The sequence below is a fragment of the Somniosus microcephalus genome, chromosome 11 (genome assembly GCF_052327205.1).
Source record: "Somniosus microcephalus isolate GS21.2 chromosome 11, FLI_Smic_1.0, whole genome shotgun sequence".
NCBI lineage: Eukaryota > Metazoa > Chordata > Chondrichthyes > Squaliformes > Somniosidae > Somniosus > Somniosus microcephalus.
In genome coordinates, this window is record NC_140997.1 from 55,705,539 (window position 1) to 55,727,572 (window position 22,034).

At 47.5% G+C, this 22,034-nt stretch overlaps 1 protein-coding gene across 2 annotated transcripts in view; it reads right to left on the minus strand.

Annotated features, from left to right (window-relative positions):
- Positions 1-22,034, minus strand: part of mapk8ip3 (mitogen-activated protein kinase 8 interacting protein 3) — a 263,435-nt gene that overhangs the window by 132,842 nt on the left and 108,559 nt on the right. For both annotated transcript variants that reach the window (XM_086000700.1, XM_086000698.1), the window contains one exon: positions 6,385-6,529. In XM_086000700.1, the coding sequence (XP_085856826.1) occupies positions 6,385-6,529 (145 nt within the window). The remainder of the gene's footprint in view (positions 1-6,384; positions 6,530-22,034) is intronic.

Consider the following 22,034-nt stretch of genomic DNA (forward strand, 5'->3'; position numbering starts at 1 on the left):
TTCAATCTCTGGAGGTCCGGGCCATAGTCCAAGCCTGAACTGCGCCCACTCCCCCCAGTGGAGCCCACTTCCACACTTCAGGAGGGCGGGGATGTGAGAACGCCTGCCATAGGAAGTCCCTGCCTCAGCCCCACCCCTCTGACTCAGGTGCCTTTGTATGGAGCAGTAACAGAAACCTCCACATAAGGCCGGGAATCTGCGGTGTCCAAGTCCTGGCAGAGTTTCTGGCCTGTCCGGTGGATAAGTTGAGTATATTCAAGGCTGAGATAGATAGATTTTTGGACTCTAGGGGAAACAAGCGATATGGAGATCGGTCAGGAAAGTGGAGTTGAGGTTGAAGATCAGCCATGATCTTATTGAATGGCAGAGCAGGCTCAAGGGGCCGAATGGCCAACTCCTGCTCTTAATTCTTATGCTCTTATATTAATGCAGCAGCCCACCGGAATAGCAGAGGAATTTTGGCCCCTCGTATATTAATTGATACCCATAGATGTCAAACAATTTGATTTATAAATACAAGTAAAGGATTTAAACGGACGACAACAGACTGCTTCCTCAAAGGAACCACAAAGGCTGATTAGGAAGACCCTGTTCGTATGTTTGCTGACACTTATGGAACAATATTATGTCACAGAAAAGGACCCAATAGGCCCCAGGGAGAATCAACCTCAGTGTTGGTTTCTCTTAGCCTTCTTTAGCTATAACTCTCGTTTAATGATGTGTCAAAATTATTTTCCAACATTTTTTTGTGCAACATTTAATTGAGGTTTGAACAGATATCTTGTGCAGATATTTTCGTAATATTAGAAACTTGGGGGCTGAAATTTGACTGCGGCATTGATGGAAAAGAAAAATCGGGCAGGTTGTAAAATGCCAAAATCGAATTTCACCCCTGGATTCTGGGGTAGTAGAGAAACATATTTAGAAACAATACTGATTTGATTTTTTCTTATAGCTGGATTTGACATTGAGGTGGCGCCACAGGGAGATGTTCATTAGACAAGGGGGCCTAAAGATCACAGGCGGATGCTCTACTAGACTAAGAGAACTGGGACACCAAATGCAGATATCCCCGTGGATCACCGGGGAATTTGGGCACCTATTAGACTAACAGGAAACTCAAGATACCCAGTATGGGGATTTCGGATAACCAGACAGATACCCCTGTAGAGAGGCAGGGAACTCCACCTAAGGTATCTCACTAAACTGAGAGGGAATATGGACAGCACAATCTAACAAGGAACTCAAACCAAATAGACAGATTCTCAAAAGATGAACATAGAGCTCAGATGGAATGGTATGATATCCTGCTAGATTATAATACAGGTAGAACGCCCCGAATCCGGCAACCTCGGGACCGAGGCCGAGCCAGTTTTCAGGTTTTTCCGGACCTCGGAACGTGTTTCTGATGTTCGAAGTCCGGAAACGCCCGAGCCCAGGTTGCGATATTTCCGGACTTCGGACATCAGAAACACGTGCCGAGTCCGGAAATGCCTGGGTCCAGGTTCCGGTTTTTGGTAAGCCTCCCTCAGGGTGTCCGGATTCAATTACATTTTATAGATTCCAGACCCCTGCCACCAATCGTCCCGGAGTCCGGACGTTCAACCTGTATTGTTAATATTTTAATATTCATAATGTTTGACAAGAATTTTTACAAAGTGTAATCTATAAAATACATCTGTATAGCATTACTTGTATATTTAATAAGTCAGAATAATGTATTTCCTCCAGTTTATCCAGAGAGGATGGGTGGAACTACATGAGGCCCCATGCCACTAGTGACTTATCGCGGGGGTTCTCAACCTGGGGGTCCGCAAGAAGATTTCAAGGGGTCCGGGATTTTTAAAAAAATCAGACTTAAAAAAATAAACAAGAAAAATACACCGTCGCGTAAAGGTGGGATCGAGCTGAGCAAACTGCCAGCTCCGGCCCTGACTCGGACCTCTGTTTCCCCCGCCCCGAACGTCTGTACGAGGACAGCGGCAGCTGCCACTGAGCCCAGGCCCCCACTCGCTGAGAAAGGAGCGAGGCGGCAGTCGCTGGTCGCTGATCCCCCGGATCCAGCTCTCCGTCCGCCGCTCTCCACTCGCCAGGCACGCTTGCGCATATGCCGGTTCCGTTTCAGATTTGATTTTTTTTTTGTCCTATTGTTATTCGCGCGGTCGCGATTGTCAATCAAATGAAGGGGGCGAGGAAATAGGCGGCAGCTGCAAGGAGGAAAGGAGCTGCTGGGGCCAAACAGTGAGTCGCTGTTTTTGTGGAGGAGGAAGAGCGGAATGTGCCAACATTAGGAAACTATTAGGATTGACACTCATTACCAGCAAAACTGAAACAGTTTGCAAACTCATTTAAATATCCTGCACTGTCTAATTTTCCCCCCATTTTCTCTCCTGCTGTCTTCAAAGTGTTGACTCACACTGTAGTATAGTTACAAGAGTGCTGGCTGCCCTTTGGTGTCGAACCTCATTCATTCTTCACCTGCGAGCCGATACCGTGAGTGTTAGCAGTCTTGCTCTACCAAGGAGGGCATCACAGGCAGGCCTGATTGTTCACTCCCAGTGTTGGTCTCCAGCTCGGATTTCAAACTTCCAAGACTGTCCTGGAGTCACCAGGAATAAAACATTAATCTGGGCACTGCTGAGAGCAACTGGGGGGAAAAATCATACCGGCCTGTTTCCCCCATTTTTATTGTACACGTCTGTTTATTAATTACAAAAATATTGGAGATGGGGGGGGGAAAAAGGCTGTTTGACTGACAATCAAGCAGAGAAAGAGGGAGCCTGGAGTCAGGTGATTGGGACTCATGTGGAGGGAAAGTGGGATGGGCGTGGGAACCAGTATTCTCTGCAGTGCCGGGATAGCAGCAGCAGCAGTACAGTAATATGGTGAGTGGGAGCGGTGCTGAGAAAATATTTTATACAGAAAAATACTTGTGTTGTGTAACAGGGGGTCCGTGGAATTTTTATATCACGGGAGGGGGGTCTCAGGAGCAAAACGGTCGAGAACCCCTGACTTAGCGGAAAATCACTGGTGCTTTACCCGCAATCTTCCATCCGCTGACATTAATGGAGGAAAATCATGAGTTATGCACCTGCAATTTCACCCACTCCACACGAGCCCAGGTGTGCAGGGCATGAGAAAGTCCACCCGACTTGTTAAAAGTTTAAAGTTATTTCTGTATTTTTAGGACAAGGTTACAGATTGACTATTACATCTAAACAAGAGGATAGAGATGTTCTAATTATATTTGGAACACAATGGGCAGGCTTTTCCTCAGCCTTACCACTGATTTTGGACAGCATTGGGGTGGTCGGAAGAGGAACATTGGGTAGTGTACTGCCCCGGTGGTTTCCATCCCAAAATATTTTGTCCCCCTGTTCCACGCTCTCCTCGGCCCCCAGAATTTCAGCTCTCTCATGTATTATGACTAGATTTAAAGGGACAGCCACCAACTAGACAAAAATACTAGGCGAATAGCTTGAGAAACCTTAGTTGGATCTGAACCAAACTTCACACGTTGGTTTATTTCCACCAGCTTGCTTACAGTACACTTCTGGTAATTTGCCTAATGTGAATTACTGGATAATTTGAATTGTTTAGGCACGAAAAAAAACTTTGTATTGACAGTAGACTGCACTAGCTCAGAATTCACTAGGTTGATTCCTGGGATGAAGGGGTTGCCTTATGAGGAAAGGTTGAGCAGGTTAGGCCTATACTCATTGGAGTTTAGAAGAATGAGAGGTGATCTTATTGAAACATAAGATTCTGAGGGGGCTTGACAGGGTAGATGCGGAGAGGAATGGTAGGACCCTAGGAAGGACAGGACATCAGAGGGACCTTGGTGTGCATGTACATAGATCCCTCAAGGCAGCAGGACAGGTAGATAAGGTGGTTAAAAAGGCATATGGGATACTTATATTCTATGCCTCGGCTAATGAAGACAAGAGCAGGGAGGTTACGATGGAGCTGTACAAAATACTAGTTAGGCCACAGCTGGAATACTGTGTGCAGTTCTGGTCGCCACACTATAGGAGGGATGTGATTGCATTGGAGAGGGTGCAGAGGAGATTTACCAGGATGTTACCTGGGCTGGAGCACTTCAGCTATGAAGAGAGACTGGACAGGCTGCCGTTGTTTTCCTTAGAGTAGAGTAGAGAAGGCTGAGGGGAGACCTGATTGAGGTGTACAAAATTATGAGGGGCATAGATAGGGTAGATAGAAAGGAACTTTTCCCCTTAGTAGAGGGGTCAATAACCAGGGGGCATAGTTTCAAGGTAAGGGGCAGGAGGTTTAGAGGGGATTTGAGGAAAAACTTTTTCACCCAGAGGGTGGTTGAAATCTGGAACTCACTGCCTGAAAGAGTGGTAGAGGCAGGAACCCTCACAACATTCAAGAAGCATTTAGATGAGCACTTGAAACGCCATAGCATACAAGGCTACGGACCAAGTGCTGGAAAATGGGATTAGAATAGACAGGGGTTGATGGCCGGCGTGGACATGATGGGCCGAAGGGCCTCTTTCTGTGCTGTATAACTCTATGACTCTAGGATGTTTCCCCTCGAGGGGGAATCTAGAACTAGGGGTCATAGTTTCAGAATAAGGGGTCGCCCATTTAAGATGGAGATGAGGAGGAATTTCTTCTCAGAGGGTCGTGAATCTTTGGAATTCTCTACCCCAGGGAGCTGTGGAGACTGAATATATTCAATGACTCAGACAGATTTTTGAACTACAGGGGAGTCAAGGGTTATGGGGAACAGGCAGAAAAGTGGAGTTGAGGCCAAGATCAGATCAGCAATGATCTTATTGAATGGCGGAGCAGGCTCGAGGGGCCGAATGGCCTGCTCCTGCTCCTATTTCTTATGTTTTTATTTGCTGTATTGTGTAAACGCCATGGAGCTGGAAGGTTTGATTCCCAGAATGCTCAGTTAATTCTGTTCAGAATCCTTTTCAATCATATCTGATAATTCCCTCAAGAGTTTCTGGCTCCACAGAGGTACACAACCTCCTTCATCTGTAGGGGGGACTTTCAAATTCAAGCATGGAGATCGCCAGGACATTAATGGTGCTCTGGCTCATCAAGAGGAGCAGGGAGTGACACAGGGTGAGTTCTGCAATGTCAGTTTTGTCTTCCCCCGACATTTAGTTACCATAGGTGTAGTGGCGCTTCTTAGCTTTCATGGCTCTTACAATAGGGATCCCATCAAATCTCGAAGTCCTGGCCGAGAACTCATCCAAATCATAAACAGTAGCAATCAAGTGCTTAAATTCCAACAAAAAATTATGATTTTAAGTCCAGAGCTGACAGCTATTAATAGTCATTTTGGTTTGTTGGAACAGTTTCAGATAGGCTGCTACCTGGAGCAGTGTGGGGGTTGAGAATTATTCCATCTTGGTTAGGGGGAAATGAAACTTTAATGGGGGAGCAATTGGTATGCGCTGTGCCCGTTTTTCGGGCATAAAACAGGCACAACGCATACCAATTTCTGAATGTGAAGTTCTGCGCCGCCATCGTGGCCACTGCCATATTGGTCCTCGCTGTTATTAGGCGGCCGCAGCGATGGCCTGTTTAAAGACCATTCTGCAATATTCGTCAAAAACTAGGTGGAGCATGTTATATTGAATACTACTTGACACTCCATTCTGTTTGATATCCTAACATTTCACACCCCGGTCTCCCTGACTCTCCAATCCAATAGTGGCCTATCAGGCACTTCAATTTGCTCAACATCTCAGTATTGAGACTTCAATCTTCCAATTGGGACAGTTTGCCCATACCAGCTCACTTGCCATTGTTAGAAAAAAAAAGTCCCAACATTTATTTCCCGAGCTACTTGAGAAGCAGCAGGAGACAAATCATTTGAGTGGAGAGGAAAGCAAACATAAAATATACAGAGGAGTGATGTAACATGTTTCATCCAAGATTAGCAGATTGTTCTGCAATCATTGCGTGTACCTGTCAAAACAGTGAACCTTGTAGTTAGAGGAATATATGCAGGAGGTATGTAGACAACTGCCTACACCGAATATAGTATGCAACTTCAGAGTTCTTAGATAAAATAGAGGTGAAAGATGCTACATAACACTGCATAGGCTGTAATCATCTGTCAATATTGCGCACTGTTCAATAATTTATAGACCAGCACTGGCACAGAATATAAGATGGGAACAAGAAAACACATAATAGCCACACAGCTCACTCACATTCCTGTGTTGTCCACAGCCCGGACAATCCCACTTTTCTGGAGGATACTGTAAGCCACAACAGCCAAAAGAAGAAATGTTAAACAATAAAACTGTGTCATTTTCTGTTCTAACTGCACGGCGTTTTCCATTAGGAGTTTAAGTCCAGTTGGCTCATTTTCTGGTGTCCCCCAGACTCACTCACCTTCAGGCTACAATTAGATGGGGGCTGGCTAAGATCACTCAGATGCCAGTTGTCAGAGCCAGGAGTAATACGACCAACTTGCTGTCCACGGAGATTCCCATCCAACACAGGGAAGAGACCCAAAGTATTTGGCCGTTCCTTCCTACTGGGAAAGGAAAACAATGTGCGATTCAAGTTTCCTATCAATCAGCGATTCACACATTCTTCACAAATATGCAGGCTGTTGTTTAACCGTTATGACTGTGCAGATTTGCTATTGTGAACCTTATGAAAGGCCCAAACCACTTCAATGGCTTCTAAACATTGCACAGCTATCAATAATAGGCAGAAACATACAACCCGTTCAGCATGCTCACATCAATACGTTGTTTTCTCACATTTTGGGATACTACGGGGTCATCAGGAATATTCAGGATAATCACAGGAGTGAAATAACATTACGAATATCACAATTTCTCTGCTAAATGTAGCACTGAACATAAGAAATAGGAGCTGGAGTAGGCCATTTGGCCCCTTGAGCCTACTCCGTCATTCAACAAGATCATGGCTGATCTTCTACCTCAACTCCACTTTCCCACACTATCCCCATATCCCTTAAGTTCCCAAAAATTTATCAACCTCTATCTTGAATATACTCAATGACTGAGCATCCACAGCTCTCTGGGGTAGAGAATTCCAAAGATTCACAACCCTATGAGTGAAGAAATTTCTCCTCATCTCAGTCCTAAATGGCCGACCCCTTATTCTGTGACTGTGACCCCGTGTTCTAGATTCTCCAGCCAGGGGAAACATTTTCCCAGCATCAACCCGGTCAAGTCCCTTAAGAATTTTATGTTTCAATTAGATCACCTCTCATTCTTCTAAACTCTAAGGAATATAGGCCTAGTCAACTCAATCTCTCCTCATAGGGCAATCCCCTCATCCCAGGAACCAGTCTAGTGAACCTTCGCTGCACTCCCTCTAAGGCAAGTATGTCTTTCCTTTGGGAAGACCAGAACTGTACACAGTACTCCAGGTGTGGCCTCACCAATGCCCTGTATAATTGTAGTAAGACTTCTTTACTCTTATACTCTAATCCCTTTGTAACAAAAGCTAACTTACCATTTGCTTTCCTAATTGCTTGCTGTACCTGCACGTTTATTTTCTGTGATTCATGTACCAGGTGTGCAAACATTTCCCAGTCTCTCACCATTCAAAAAATATTCTGCTTTTTGTTTTTTCTACTGCCCCACATTGTATTCCATTTGCCATGTTCTTGCCCACTCAACCTGTCTATATCTCTCTGCAGCCTCTTTGCGTCCTCCTCACAGCTAATTTTCCCAACTAACTTTGTATCATCAACAAACTTAGATAGCCAATAAATAAATATCCTCCCAATCCTCAGGCTTACTAATCTTTTTGGCAACATTATAAACCTCTTCCTTTGATCTAATACTATCTTTAACTTCTCTTGTTAGCCACAGTTGGACCACTTTTCTTGTGGGGTTTTTGTGCCTTAAAGGAATGTATATTTGTTGTAAGTTATGTATTAAGGGGGAGAAATTCAGTATCGCCACGTTTGGGGCGTTATACTCGAGCGGACGCGAAATTTAGCGCCCGGCGCAAATTATCGGCACCTACTGCTAAATTGACCTGCTTCGCCCCGGGAGGTGCTTGGAGCGCTAAAACAGGCGCTGCACGACTGTCTTAAGGCGCTAAGCTGGAGAAGCGAGGCACTACCACCGAGGGCGGGCGCAGCGCAGGTGCGGCCAGTTAGCGATTGCACGCAGACACGCTGGCGCCGGTCAGCTCTTAAAAGGGGAGGTTCGATCTTGGATTGCAGCCACACCCTGCGCATCGGAGCCCTGATTCTCGGCCTGGACAGACCTGCTGCCACATTCTAACGCCTAGGACCAAGAAGAGGACCAGGGAGCGAGCGCAGCAGTTCAGTGAGGGGACCCTGGAGTTTCTGATTGGTGCAGTGGAGTGCAGGCGATCTATCCCGTTTCCGGACAGTGGCAGGAGGCCGCTGCCCAACGACTATCGCAAAGCTTGGAGGGAGGTGGCTCACAGAGTGACCTCCAGCAGCATGGTGCCTAGGACCCCTGTGCAATGCAGGAAGAAGTTTAACGACCTCACTTGGGTCGTCAGGGTGAGTACCCTTTTCAGTATCCTCTTCATCCCTGCATGTCCACCTCACTTTATGGCCAAAGGGTCCTGAAAGCCCCAATGCCCAGCCCTTATCCAACACCTATGGGCCTTTCATGAAACTCACACGCACATTCAGCACTTTACACACCAAGGGCTATTCCACCATGGGAGGCAGTACAGCCAAGATCAGGGCTTCACACTGTAAGGGCTATTCCACCATGGGAGGCAGTGCAGCCAAGATCAGGGCTTCACACTGTACTCAGAGCCCGTCCTTTCTCTTACAGGGCAAGCTGGCCCATAACAGGAGGCAGCAGCAACAGACCAGGTTTTGCCGGCCTCACCTTCAAGACCTCAGCGATCTGGAGCAGCGAGTCCAGCGGATTATGGCAAGCCGGATGATTGGCCCCGTCGCCACTGGAGATGCCGACCCCGTTCTGGACAGCAATGGTAAGGTCATCACCTTTTGACCTCTCTCCTTCCACTTGTGCCTCACACCAGCATCCTTTGTCACTATCGAACCAATACAGTGCATTGCAGCACTCATGCCTCCCTCGCTGCCGCCCTGTCCTCATGCTAAAGCAACTCGTGTACCTCCCTGCTTTCAGATGCTGATTCGCCAGGTGAGGAGGCAGGCCCTCAAGCTGCCACTGTGAGTGATTCTGAAGGCGAGGAGGAAGAGGAAGCCAGACCATCAGTGCCACCCTCAGCCAAGGCAGCCCATGGCCACAATGGGGACACGTCTTCCCTGGAGGGGAGCAGGGGGGGGAAGGGTCTGAGGAGGGTGAAGCTCCGGGGCCCAGCGGGCTGCAGCAACGCAGGGGAGGGGGTAGGGAAGCTCGGCAGCCTTCTCCCCAGAGGGAGAGTCTGGCCTCCAGTCCTGCTACAATGAGCGCAGAACAGGTGCGGCTCCTCGCTGAAATGGGCGCCCAGGCGGAGCACAGGCACACTGAGCTCATGGCTACAGTGGCAAGGATGCCCGAATCCACTGAGTCACTGGCAAGGAGTCTGCAGGACTTCGGTGCAGCACAGGCGGCTTCCACGCAAGTGCTTAGTGGTGCAATGCAGTCAGTGGCTGGTCTGATGCAGACACAGATTGAGGCCACACGAGCACTGACTGCTGCCACCCTCGCTGGATCGGGCACGAATCACCGGGGCCCTCGCCGCGCCGCAGCAGGCCAGCAGTCGGTGCTTCAGCAGATTGCTCCGCATGCTGCAGTGCTGCCCCGTGGGAGTGCCAGTGTGTCGTCCGACCAGGGAGTGGCTGTCCTCTGTCAGGATGGCAGCATTCCTGCTGCCAACACTGTCACTTCTCCACTGCACCTGCCACCACCTGTAGGACAGACTACTGCTGCCTATGCAGAGTTGGAACAGTCAGCAGCTGGGCCCTCCAGGCCCAGAGCTGGTCCAGGCCATACCTCAAGGGCATCTGCCGACTCAGTTTCTGACACTCAGTAGCCTTCCCCCAGCCTTGCTGCAGCCACTGGGGTCCCATTGCGGAGGAGCTGCAGGGTGGGAAGGGGCCAATCTTGCAAGCGAAGCAGATCACCCTCAAAGGGCAAAAAGTAGGAGGTGTGGCAAAATGCTGTTAATTTTTTTTAGTGAAGGCCGAGGATCGTGGTCATTTTTTGTTTACTCTTTTGTTCATTGTCTCCAGGTTCAGAGAGCCAGTTATGTGTCTGACTGCTTTTTTTGGGGTTTCTCTCTATTACTTTGTCATGCGGGAAGGGCACACAGTTTGTTAAATAAAGAAGTGTCTTTATTCAGATTGTGCATGTTTGCTCTTTGAACTATCTGTTGCCTTGACCGGCTCAGGGGTTGCGGAACGGTTCCATTCACGTTCTTTCAATGGCACAAGCCATTCCCTCAGAGGCGGCCTAGAACCGACTTGCAATAAGCTGCTGACGGACGGCCCTTGCACTTTGTGCCTCCCTCCCATCCTGGTGCTCCTCCTCCTCCTGCTCTGCTGGTGCTCCAATGTCTGGTGGCAGCGGCTGAGTCTTGAGGATTGCCAGGTTATGCAACATGCAGCACACAACAACGAAATGGGAGACTCGCTCAGGTGAGTACTGAAGGGCTCCCCCGGAATGGTCCAGACAGCGGAACCATTGCTTTAGCACGCCGATTGTGTGCTCAATGATGTTCCTGGTCGCTTGATGGCTCTCATTGTATCGTTCTTCAGCAGGGATGCTGGGCGCACGGAGCGGGGTCATCAGCCAGGTGCACAGAGGATAGCCCTTGTCCCCGAGAAGCCAGCCTCCTGAGTGAGCCGGGGTTTCGAAAAGGTCTGCCACAGACGTCTGGCGCAGGATGAAGGCGTCGTGGCTGCTGCCTGGAAAGCGGGCATTGACAGCTAGTATCAGCTGTCTGTGGTCACACACCAACTGGACATTCAACTAATGGAACCCCTTCCGGTTGCGGTAATCCTTGGCATTCTCTTGCGGCGCCCGCAAAGCCACGCGCATGCAGTCAATGACGCCCTGGACCATGGGGAAGCCCGCTATTCTTGCAAATCCCATTGCGCACTCTTGCTGCTTGTCCAGGGTCATGGGGAAGGAAATGTACTGACTCCTTTTAAAGAGGGCATTCGTGACTTGGCGGATGCAGCAATGCACCGCGAACTGGGAGACATTGGCAATGTTCCCAGTAACGGATTGGAAGGAGGCCGGTGGCATAGAAGTTGAGAGCCACTGTCACCTTCACTGCCACCGACAGAGACGTCCTGCTCCTTAGTTGAGGCTGCAGGTCTGGCTGAAGCAGGTGGCAGAGCTCAGTGACCACCTCCCTGCCGAATCGAAGCCTCTGAAAACACTGCTCCTCAGACATGTTGAGGTATGAGAACTGTTGGCGGAATACCCTGGGAAGGTAAGGTCTCCTGTGCCGACGCCTGTTGGCCCTCCTCCGTATGGCCATGATTGGCACGCTCTCTTGGCGTCTCTGAGCCCTCTCAATGCAATGGAGAAACCCAACGTTTCCACCCATTGCAGCCCCCATAGTATGTGGCCACTCAAGATTATGCCAGTGAAAAAGCAAACTAATTACAAAGTTCTGGGCCGAAGCCAGAAGTACCTCTGCGAGCGCTGGCTCAATGCAGAAAGCTCTCTCCCTTTGTCTCTCTGCAAATCTCTCTCTCACAGAAGGAGTGGTCCAAAAATGGCTACCACAAAGAAGCCAGGAAGAGCCCCCTTTAAATAGCGCCCCCCCCAGCCCCACAGCGACTGGGAACCGTTCCAGTCAACCAGTCACTGGGAGCGCCTGGCGGAAAGGAGGGGGGCGCCACTGAAGTTCCGGTTCGGGGCGCCCCAAGGGCGTTGCACCATGAAATGACGTCAGGATCTGCGTGCACAGCTGAGCGGGCGTTGCGGTTTTGCGCCGCCGCTAAATGTCCGCTCAATTTCGCGAGAGGCGCAGGTCTCGCCGCGCCCGTCGCATCGCGCCCCACTTATCGCCCTCTTAAGGCGCTAACGGGTGGCGCTAACAACTGAGTTTCTCCCCCTAATTCTTTAAATGCTAGCCACTGCTCGTCTACGGTCATACCTTCTAATGTAGTTTCCCAATCTACCTTAGCCAACTCGCCCCTCATACCTATGTAGTTTGCTTTGTTTAGATTGAAGACCCTAGTTTTGGATTTAACTAAATCATGTTCAAATTCAATATAAAATTCTATCATGTTGTGGTGACTCTTCCCTAAAGGCCCCTTTACTGCAAGGTTATTAATTAACCCGTTCTCATTGCACAATACTAGATCTAAAATAGCCTGTTCCCTAGTTGGTTCCTCAACATACTGATCTAGAAAACTATCTTGTATACATTCCATGAATTTGTCCTCCACACTATTACTGCAAATTTGGTTTGCCCAGTCTATATGTAGATTAAAGTCCCCCATGATTACTGTATTACCCAGTGAATGGTGGAGGAGTGTAAATTTCCACAGAAACCACTTCTCAGAGAGACAGAGGGAAACAACCTCCTCTTTGCTCTCAGTCTAGTCTCGTGCCTTTGGTGTTAATCTATGGAGAGCACATCCACTCTGGTGCTGCTCTGTTCTACACAAATGCAATGTTTTTCTTGACATCTGGATTCTAAGATTCGGACTGTTGAGTGCCAGATACAGAGATATGTACATCTATGTCTTCACAGAGATGCACCTCAATTCTGCGAAAGCAGAAAATCGCGGCTGTAATGTGTAGCTGCTAATCTGGCCCGACTCTTTAAGGACATCTCTCAGGTACTCCCTATGGAGAAATGGTTTTAATCGGCACTGAGGTGAAGAGTTTAATGGCTGCTTGGTGAGGGTAGTTTGCAGACTGCCAGATGCTTCTAAGTTTCCAGCTGCAGGTCAGAAAAAAACCATGCCTTTCTCTATTTGAATGTTTTTGACACTTTGATATTTGGAGTATGAGGGGCTCGCTCAAAAACTTTTACACCGTTGAAAGAAATTGGTGCAAGTTTCACTCTTTTTAAGGAATGTTCGCCTCTTCCTTTTTTTGGTCTCCCCTTGCAAGCAACAGCATCCCTAAGAAAGGAAGGCAGGTTACCTGCTTCCAGTCTACATTATACTCAGTTGCTAGGAGGTGCTTGAAAAAAAGAAAGACGTGCATTTATACAGCACCTTTCACAACCTCAGGACGTCCAAAGCACTTTAGAACCAATGAAGTACTTTTGAAGTGTAGTCACTGTTGTAATGTAGGAAACGTGGCAGCCAATTTGCGCACAGCAAGCTCCCACAAACAGAAATGTGATAATGACCAGATAATCTGTATTAACATAGACATCGTGATTGTCTTTCCAACTCTCCATTCCTCCCCGTGGGCCAACACCTAGCTTCTGCTCGGCGCCTCCCCATGATGGCACCACTGAGACTCACAGCTCATCATATGGGAATCGGGATGTAGAACCTTGTCCTTCCTCTTTGTGGCACAGTGCTTTGGATGTCCTACTAACTGTGTCACCGTACTGCCAGCTTCATCTGCCACGTTACGGAGAATTATATAGAATTTACAGCACAGAAACAGGCCATTCAACCCAACTGGTCCATGCTGGTGTTTATGCTCCACACAGGCCTCCTCCCAGCCTTCTTCATCTAACCCCATCAACATATCCTTCTATTCTTTTCTCCCTCATGTGCTTATCTAGCTTCTCCTTAAATACATCTATGCTAGTTGCCTCAACTACTCCCTGTGGTAGCGAGTTCCACATTCCAACCACTCTCCAGTTAAAGTAGTTTCTCCTGAATTCCCTATTGGATTTATTAGTGACTATCTTATATTCATGGCCCCTAGTCTGGTATTGCTTGCAAGTGGAAACATCTTCTCTATGTACACCCTAACAAACCCTTTCATAATCTTAAAGACCTCTATCAGGTCACCACTCAGTCTTCTCTTTTCTAGAGAAAGAGCCCCAGTCTGTTCAATCCTTCCCAATAGGTATAACCTCTCAGTTCTGGTACCATCCTAGTAAATCTTTTTTACACCTTCTCCAGTGCCTCTATAACCTAATCTGTCATGTTAATAACACAGGACAACTTGGACAGGCCTGGGGGCCTAAAGCTACTAGATTCGGAGAGTAACAGATATCTGCAGCTGTGATTCAGTGCTTTAGTCTGTTTCCTAATCATCCGAGTCCAGCGAGACCTGCAGTGATATTCAGAAGATATCCTGAATACTGCATCAGTAGATTCCCTAATCAGTCACAAAGTACACACCATCAGGCACGCAGATTGCAGCTGCTTCAAGTGTATGCCAATCACCAACACATCAAAATGTTACTACAGGAAGCCACCTGATGTGCATCCTACCTGTCCAGCCCTCAGAGTGCTTGATATAGTGGACCAAGTCATTAACGGTCTACTCCTGTTCATTCAAAATCGTTTTTTACCAATGAGAAAAATAAATTAAACTATCCAGCTGCTCGAATTAAACAATTTTTAATGGTACAGCACAGCAAAGCACTGCAGGCTAGGGAACGGCCGTGCCTTCAGCTGCCAAAGCCTTAAGCTCTGGAATTCTCTCCCTAAATCTCTCTGCCTCTCTCCTTCTCTTTCCTCCTTTAAGACGCTCCTTAAAACCTAACTGTTTGACCAAGCTATTGGTTATCTGCCCTAATATCTCCTTATCTGGCTCGGTGTCGAATTTTGTTTTATAATGCTCCTGTGAAGCACCCTGGGACATTTTACAACATTAAAGGCGCTATATAAATACAAGTCGTTGTTGCAGAACCCCTAAAAATGCCATAAAACATCAGATCCGCTACTGAAATGCATACGTTCAAAATTTGAGCTCTGTATAATCTGAGCAGCCATTTCGCAAAATAGTCTCTGATCGCAGCTTGCTTGCTTCTTGCTAACATTTTTTTTCACATGGTATTTAGCACAGAGAAAAGTTTAATCAGAGCACCTAGTTTTGTTGTCAGCCATTTCCTCAGCAATCATGCAGAATTAGATGCCATGGTTAGGTGGTTCCTCTACCTCAGTCTAATCGTTGAATCATTCACTTGGGCATCTTCCTTACTCTCACACTAGCCGTAGCATCTTTCCGCATAGAACCAACTATTTCTGCGTCGTCAGCAATCGGGTATCAGGACTTCCTTGTCAACACCAACAATGGATTCAAGCCTCGTACCTGCTGGCAGTCGCAATCAGGAACTCATTCGCTCGACAAGGGCCGCTGCTTCAGAGTTGGCCAACGGTGCCCGCGTGAGATAGTCGGCCATGTCAGGCGCGAATGCTCCCTCTGCTGGTCGGATGAACTTAGTGTCGAAAGCAGTTGCCGATTAATTCTGCCGTTAGACTCAGGCCTTTCATGGGAGTCTCACAGTTGTCAACTACCAAGGCGACTCTTACAGACAGAATTACACAGTATTTAGAGCACAGAAACAGGCTATTCGGCCCAACGGGTCCATGCTGGTGTTTATGCTCCACACGAGCCTCCTCCTACCCTTCTTCATCTAACCCCATCAACATATCCTTCTATTCCTTTCTCCCTCATGTGCTTATCTAGCTTCCCCTTAAATGTTTCTATGCTATTCGCCTCAACTACTTCTTGTGGTAACAATTCCACATTTTAACCACTCTCTGGGTAAAGAAGTTCCTCCTGAATTCCCTATTGAATTTATTAGTGACTATCTTACATTTCGAAGCCATGTTTTGGTCAAACTGATACAGCCGCTCCTAAAAAAGAGCATCAGTCATCATCGCCTTGTGTTGCTTCTGCAGAGTAACCTTACTAAAACATCTGGTGCAGAGGTTCGGAACTTCTAAACACCAGCGGCTTTTTCTTTCCCATCATGCTACAGCAAACCATGACAGTAATTCACTGCTTGGCTATTTTCCCACCTAATCATTCTTACTCATGAAACCTGCTTGGGTGCAGCTTGTAAAAAAAAAAGACTGGAGAGACAGAAAGACATTGAGTCGCAGGCAACAAAACTGCACAGACATGCTGAGATGTGTTTTCTCCCATTAAAGATGGCATTGAACTTGTAAAAAAAAAAAAAGCCAGTTCCATCAGTATTAAAGATGGCTTTGGGCTTGTGACAAGATAAAATTGCAGGAGTTTTATCAAGGGTCCAGCTGTCAACACTTTCTGTGGGAATGTTCCTTCCCTCTCCATGTTTGAATCTGCATTTGATTGTGCGATGGTTTAAGAAGCAGCTGCTGATCCATGATGCAGAGACTGGGCCAGTTCCAAATTCTTTGGCGACTTCATTCGTCTTTTCCAGTAAGACAAGGTTAGCTGCTCAGGCCTGCTTGAACCAGGCTGAAGTCTAATTAAGCAGCAGATTTCACTGATCAGGACCCATTTGGAGTGGGAATTTAAATGTAATAAATAATTTGAATTAAGATGCTCAAAATAAGCAACAAATTTTCAATATAGTGTAGATGGAAGGCATTTTTTGCACAATTTTAATCTAACCTGCCCAGCGGGAACCTGAGGGGATCGGGTCCAACGGCGGTTTGACAGCTTTTGACTTCAATGGCGAGTAAAGGGGGTGAGCTATCAAACCAGCGTGTGAACCAATCCTGTCAGATCCCCACCAAGATGGTTAGGTTAAAATTACCCCCAAAGTCTACCATGCAGTTACAATTCTGGTTAAGGATTATGGGGGTATATTTCTTTCTTGTATGTAAAGTTCAAGAAAAAATATTTTTACTAAACTCATTATCAACTAGTGACGAATTAAATAATTTTTCTTGAACTTTGACTAGAGTGAAAAATATACCCCTATTGGAGCCTAGACAATATTTCACTACGTGGGAAAGATCACAGGGGCTCCGACATTGGCCCAGAAATTCGGGTCGGGGGCTTCCCGCGGGTGCAAGCCCCCCGACCTGCACTTACCTTGCGCGCCGGCCGTTGAGCTGTAGGTTCCCCGTGGAATTCCGATCCGGGGCCTGGTCCAGCTGCCGGCGCGCAGTGCTTGCGTATCCCAGGAGCGCAGTTAGTTCAATGCGTCCCCTGGGATCATGTGGGCCATGGGCAGCCAATCGGAGCAGGGAATGCTCCATTCATAAGTCTGACAGGAAGTGCTGTCAAGACTTATAAATACTACGGCCCCAAAATAGCACTAAACCTTCAAATACATTTTTGAAAAACATCACATTTTTAAAATAAACTATAAATTACATGAAATAACTATTTTAAACAATAATTTAAATTTTTGAAAAAATAATTTTATATTCTAACGGGGCTAAAAATAAACTTACCTTGCTTTAAAGTATTTAAAAATAATAAACCTGTGGAAAAAAATGTTTTACTTTTAATTAATTCACCACTTACCTTGTAAAAAGCAGGCCTTACGCCTGCTTTTTACATTTCTAACTCCTGCAGACTTACGTTCCCAGAGAAACCTGTAAAAAAAAACGTAAGTTTGATGCGCACGCGCAACCTCCCCCGCGCACGCGTTCGACCTCTGAACCCCTTCGTTCAGAGGAACGGAAGTGCCGGTTTCCCGCGCATGCGCAGTGCATGCAGGAAACCGGCACTTCCATCGGGCCTACGGGCGAGTACCCCGTGCATACTCACCCGTGGAGACCCAAAGTTCTGGGCCAGTGTTGCATATTCAGCTTAAGCTATTATTTTTCTACCATTACTTTTGGGTTCCATCCCTTGCACTCCGTACACCACTCTCAGATGGTGAGGGTGAACAAATGACTTGCTCCTCTGATATCTTCTAATACCAGTCAGAACTGAGCGCCAGGAGATGTAGAAAAATGACCTGAGGTGATGTGCCCCACAGTCTCACTCTCTCCCTGTGGAAAAGTGCCTTGGTTTACATTGGCAGTACAGCTCAGCATGCGAGTTTACTATGCCAGGAACCAAAAGCTTTATTAAAAATAAATGAATAAATAAATTGTTTCTACGTAATTACCCCAACTCTCTTTTTCATGCTCACCAACTTTTCCCTTCCAATTTTCTCCCCTCACCTTTTGCGAGTGCAAAAGAAAAGGCTGAAGCGTTTGCAACCATCTTCAGCCGGAAGTGCCGAGTGGATGATCCACATCGGCCTCCTCCCGAGATCCCCACCATCACAGGAGCCAGTCTTCAGCCAATTCGTGTCACTCCACGTGATATCAAGAAACGGCTGAGCGCACTGGATACAGCAAAAGCTGTGGGCCCCGACAATATCCCGGCTGTCGTGCTGAAGACTTGTGCTCCAGAACTAGCCGCGCCTCTAGCCAAGCTGTTCCAGTACAGCTACAACACCCGACTATGTGGAAAACTGCCCACGTATGTTCTGTCCACAAAAAGCAGGACAAATCCAATCCGACCAATTACCACCCCATTAGTTTATCGTAGAATCATAGAAAATTACAGCACTGAAGGAGGCCATTCGGTCCATCTTGTCCGTGCCGGCCGACAAAGAGCGATCCAGCTTAATCCCACTTTCCAGCACTTGGCCCGTATCCTTGCAGGTTATGGCACTTCCAAGTGTATACCAAAGTACTTTTTAAATATGATGAAGGTTTCTGCCTCTACCACCCTTTCAGGCAGTGAGTTCCAGACCCCCACCACCCTTTGGGTGAAAACATTTTTCCTCAAATCCTCTCTAAACCTCCTACCAATTACTTTAATAAATCTATGCCCTCCGGTTATCGACCTCTCTGCTAAGGGAAATAGGTCCTTCCTATCCATTCTATCCATGCCCGTCAACATTTTATACACCTCAATTAGGTCTCCCTTCCGCCTCCACTGTTCCAAAGAAAACAACCCCAGCCTCTCCAATCCTTCCTCATAGCTAAAATTCCCAGCCCAGGCAACATCCTCGTAAATCTCCTCTGCACCCTCTCTAGTGCAATCACATCCTTCCTGTAATATGGTGACCAGAACTGCATGCAGTATTCTAGCTGCGGCCTAACTAGTGTTTTATACAGTTCAAGCATAACCTCATGCTCTTATATTCTATGCCTCGGCTAATAAAGGCAAGTATCCCGTATGCCTTCTTAACCACCTTATCTACCTGCTTATTTACTCTCAATCATCAGCAAAGTGATGGAAGGTGTCAGTGGCATTTACTCATCAATGCTCAGTTTGGGTTCCGTCAAGACCACTCGGCTCCAGACCTCATTACAGCCTTGGTCCAAACATTGACAAAAGAGCTGAATTGCAGAGGTGAGGTGAGAGTGACTGCCCAAGGCAGCATTTGACCGGGTGTGGCATCAAGGAGCCCTAGTAAAATTGAAGTCAATAAGAACCAGGGGGAAAACTCTCCATTGGCTGGAGTCATAACCTAGCACAAAGGAAGATAGTTGTGGTTGTTGGAGGTCAATCATCTCAGTCCCAGAACATCGCTGCAGGAGTTCCTCAGGGCAGTGTCCTAGGCCCAACCATCTTCAGCTGCTTCATCAATGTCCTTCCCTCCATCATAAGGTCAGAAGTGGGGATGTTCGCCGATGATTGCACAGTGTTCGGATCCATTCGCAACTCCCCAAATAATGAAGCAGTCCATGCCCGCATGCTTGGGCTGATAAGTGGAAAGTAACATTCGCGCCACCCAAGTGCCAGGCAATGACTATCTCCAACAAGAGAGTCTAACCACCATCCCTTGACATTCAACGCGATTACCATCGCCCAATCCCCCACCATTAACATCCTGGGGGTCACCATTGACCAGAAACTTAACTGGACCAGCCACATACATACTGTGGCCACAAGAGTAGGTCAGAGGCTGGGTATTCTGCGGCGAGTGTCTCACCTCCTGGCTCCCCAAAGCCTTTTCACCATCTACGAGGCACAAGTAAGGAGTGTGATGGAATACTTTCCACTTGCCTGGATAAGTGCAGCTCCAACAACACTCAAGAAGCTCGACACCATCCAGGACAAAGCAACCCATTTGATTGGCAACCCCACCACCACCTTAAACATTCACTCCCTCCACCACCGGCGTACCATGGCTGCAGTGTATACCATCTACAAGATGCACTGCAGCAACTCACCAAGGCTTCTTCGGCAGCACCTCCCAAACCCGCGACCTCTACCATCTAGAAGGACAAGGGCAGCAGACACGTGGGTACACCATCACCTGCAAGTTCCCCTCTAAGTTACAAAGCATCCTGACTTGGAAATATATCGGCCGTTCCTTCATCGTCGCTGGGTCAAAATCTTGGAACTCCCTCCTTAACAGCACTGTGGGAGTACCCTCATCACACGGACTGCAGCGGTTCACCACCACCTTCACAAAGGCAATTATGGATGGGCAATAAATGCTGGCCTGGTTAGCAACACCCAGATCCCAGAACGAATAAAAAAACAACTTCTCCTGAATCCCTGCTGTGGTGCAATTCCACTGGTCACCCTCCACTAGATCGCCCAAGTGCCCATTCTACATCTGCGTGTTGGCAGTGTCCGCAGGCTATTCAACCACAGGGTCCATCACAGCTAAGGGAGAACTGTGCTCACTCAACATCTACACATGTGCACTTCCAGCAAGCACCACTGGATGAAGATTTGAAACAAAAACCAATGAAGCCCTCATAATCTTCTCATTACTGTCATAAGAAATCTCACATACCATCAAATCTCCATACTGACCCAGCCTAAGTTTTACATATTTAGCCTTTCCAGTTACAGCTCTACAATTGGCACACATGAGGAGGAATACACACAATGACAAGGAGCAGAGTGTCAATTTTTAAATAAAGTTTGTAAAGGGAGTCTCCCTAATCGCTTGGTAATTTTATCTGTGTGTAACAGCCATACATACCCCAAGGATCCCTTGTTCGATTCCTGGTCTGGACGGAGATAGGGAAGAGAAAATTGGCCAGTTCCTGCTCCTAATTGCTATCCTGTGACCTCTAATGGCAGGCTCGGCTATGGGCACTTCATGGTCTAATTGGCTGCTGAATTCAACTATCAGGCTAAACAGAAATAAGAGAAACAGAAAATGCTGGATATACGCAGCAGGTTCTCTTTGGCATGGAATGCTCCTTGTCCTATTACCACCCCCTTTTGCCTTGTACCTTTTGTCATTTATTCACTCCTGCCCTCCACTCTAACACAAACCTTCCTTTTTGTTCTTTCCTCCCCTCCCCCTGCCCTTTCCCAGCCTCTGTACTTGCTTAAAAACTGTTAAATCTACAACCTCTTCCAGTTTTGATGAAAGGTCATCGACCTGAAACGTTAAATCTGTTTCTCTCTCCGCAGATGCTGAGTGTTTCCAGCATTTTCTGTTTTTATTTCAGATTTCCAGCATCCACAGTATTGTGCTTTTGTACACATAAATAATGGCCTCTTGGGCAAGGAAACACAGGGCAGCTGGTACCCGTGGAGACAAAACCCAACAAGAAGTCAGCGTCTTCAGGAAAGGAGCAGAGAAAATTTTCAAATAAAAGATAAAGGGGGGAAAATTCGGTTGCTTTGCGCCTCCCGTTAACGCCCTAAGAGGGCGCTAATGGGGCGCAAAGCAACTAGCGCCCGGGCACAGCGATGTTTGCGCCGCTCGCGAAATTGACCAGACATTTTGCGGCGGCGCTAAACATTATCGCCACAATGTCCTGTGCCCGCAGATCGTGACATCAGTCGAGCGTGCAACACCCCAGTAGCGCCCCCTGCCTTACCGCCTGCCGCTAGCAACGACAGGTTGAGGGGAGCGTTTCGCAGTCGGGAAGGGACTGGGGGAGCGCTATTTAAAGGCGACCGCTTCCTGCCTTTTTTGTCGGCGACATTTTTGCATCACGCATTCTGAGAGAGAGACTTCTGGAGAGAATCAACACTGTGTGAAGGAGTTTTGGGTACTGAGCAGCACTTTGCAGGTTCATTTTGATTTGACCTTCCTTGCATCGATTTAGAAGAGACTATGGGGGCGCACTCTGAGCTCTTTCCCTGGGTCTCTCCCTTGTTCTTTCCAGCAGATTTGATGTACAGGTCTCTCCAGGCCGAGATTCAAGGCTGCAATGAGCAGGGTGTGGATGGAGAGCAAGATCGACCCTCCCCTTTAAGAACTGGCCGGCGCCAGTGTGTCTGTGTTCCATTGCTGACTGACATCACATGAGCTTCGCCAGCGCTCTGAGGCAACGTCTCGCTCCT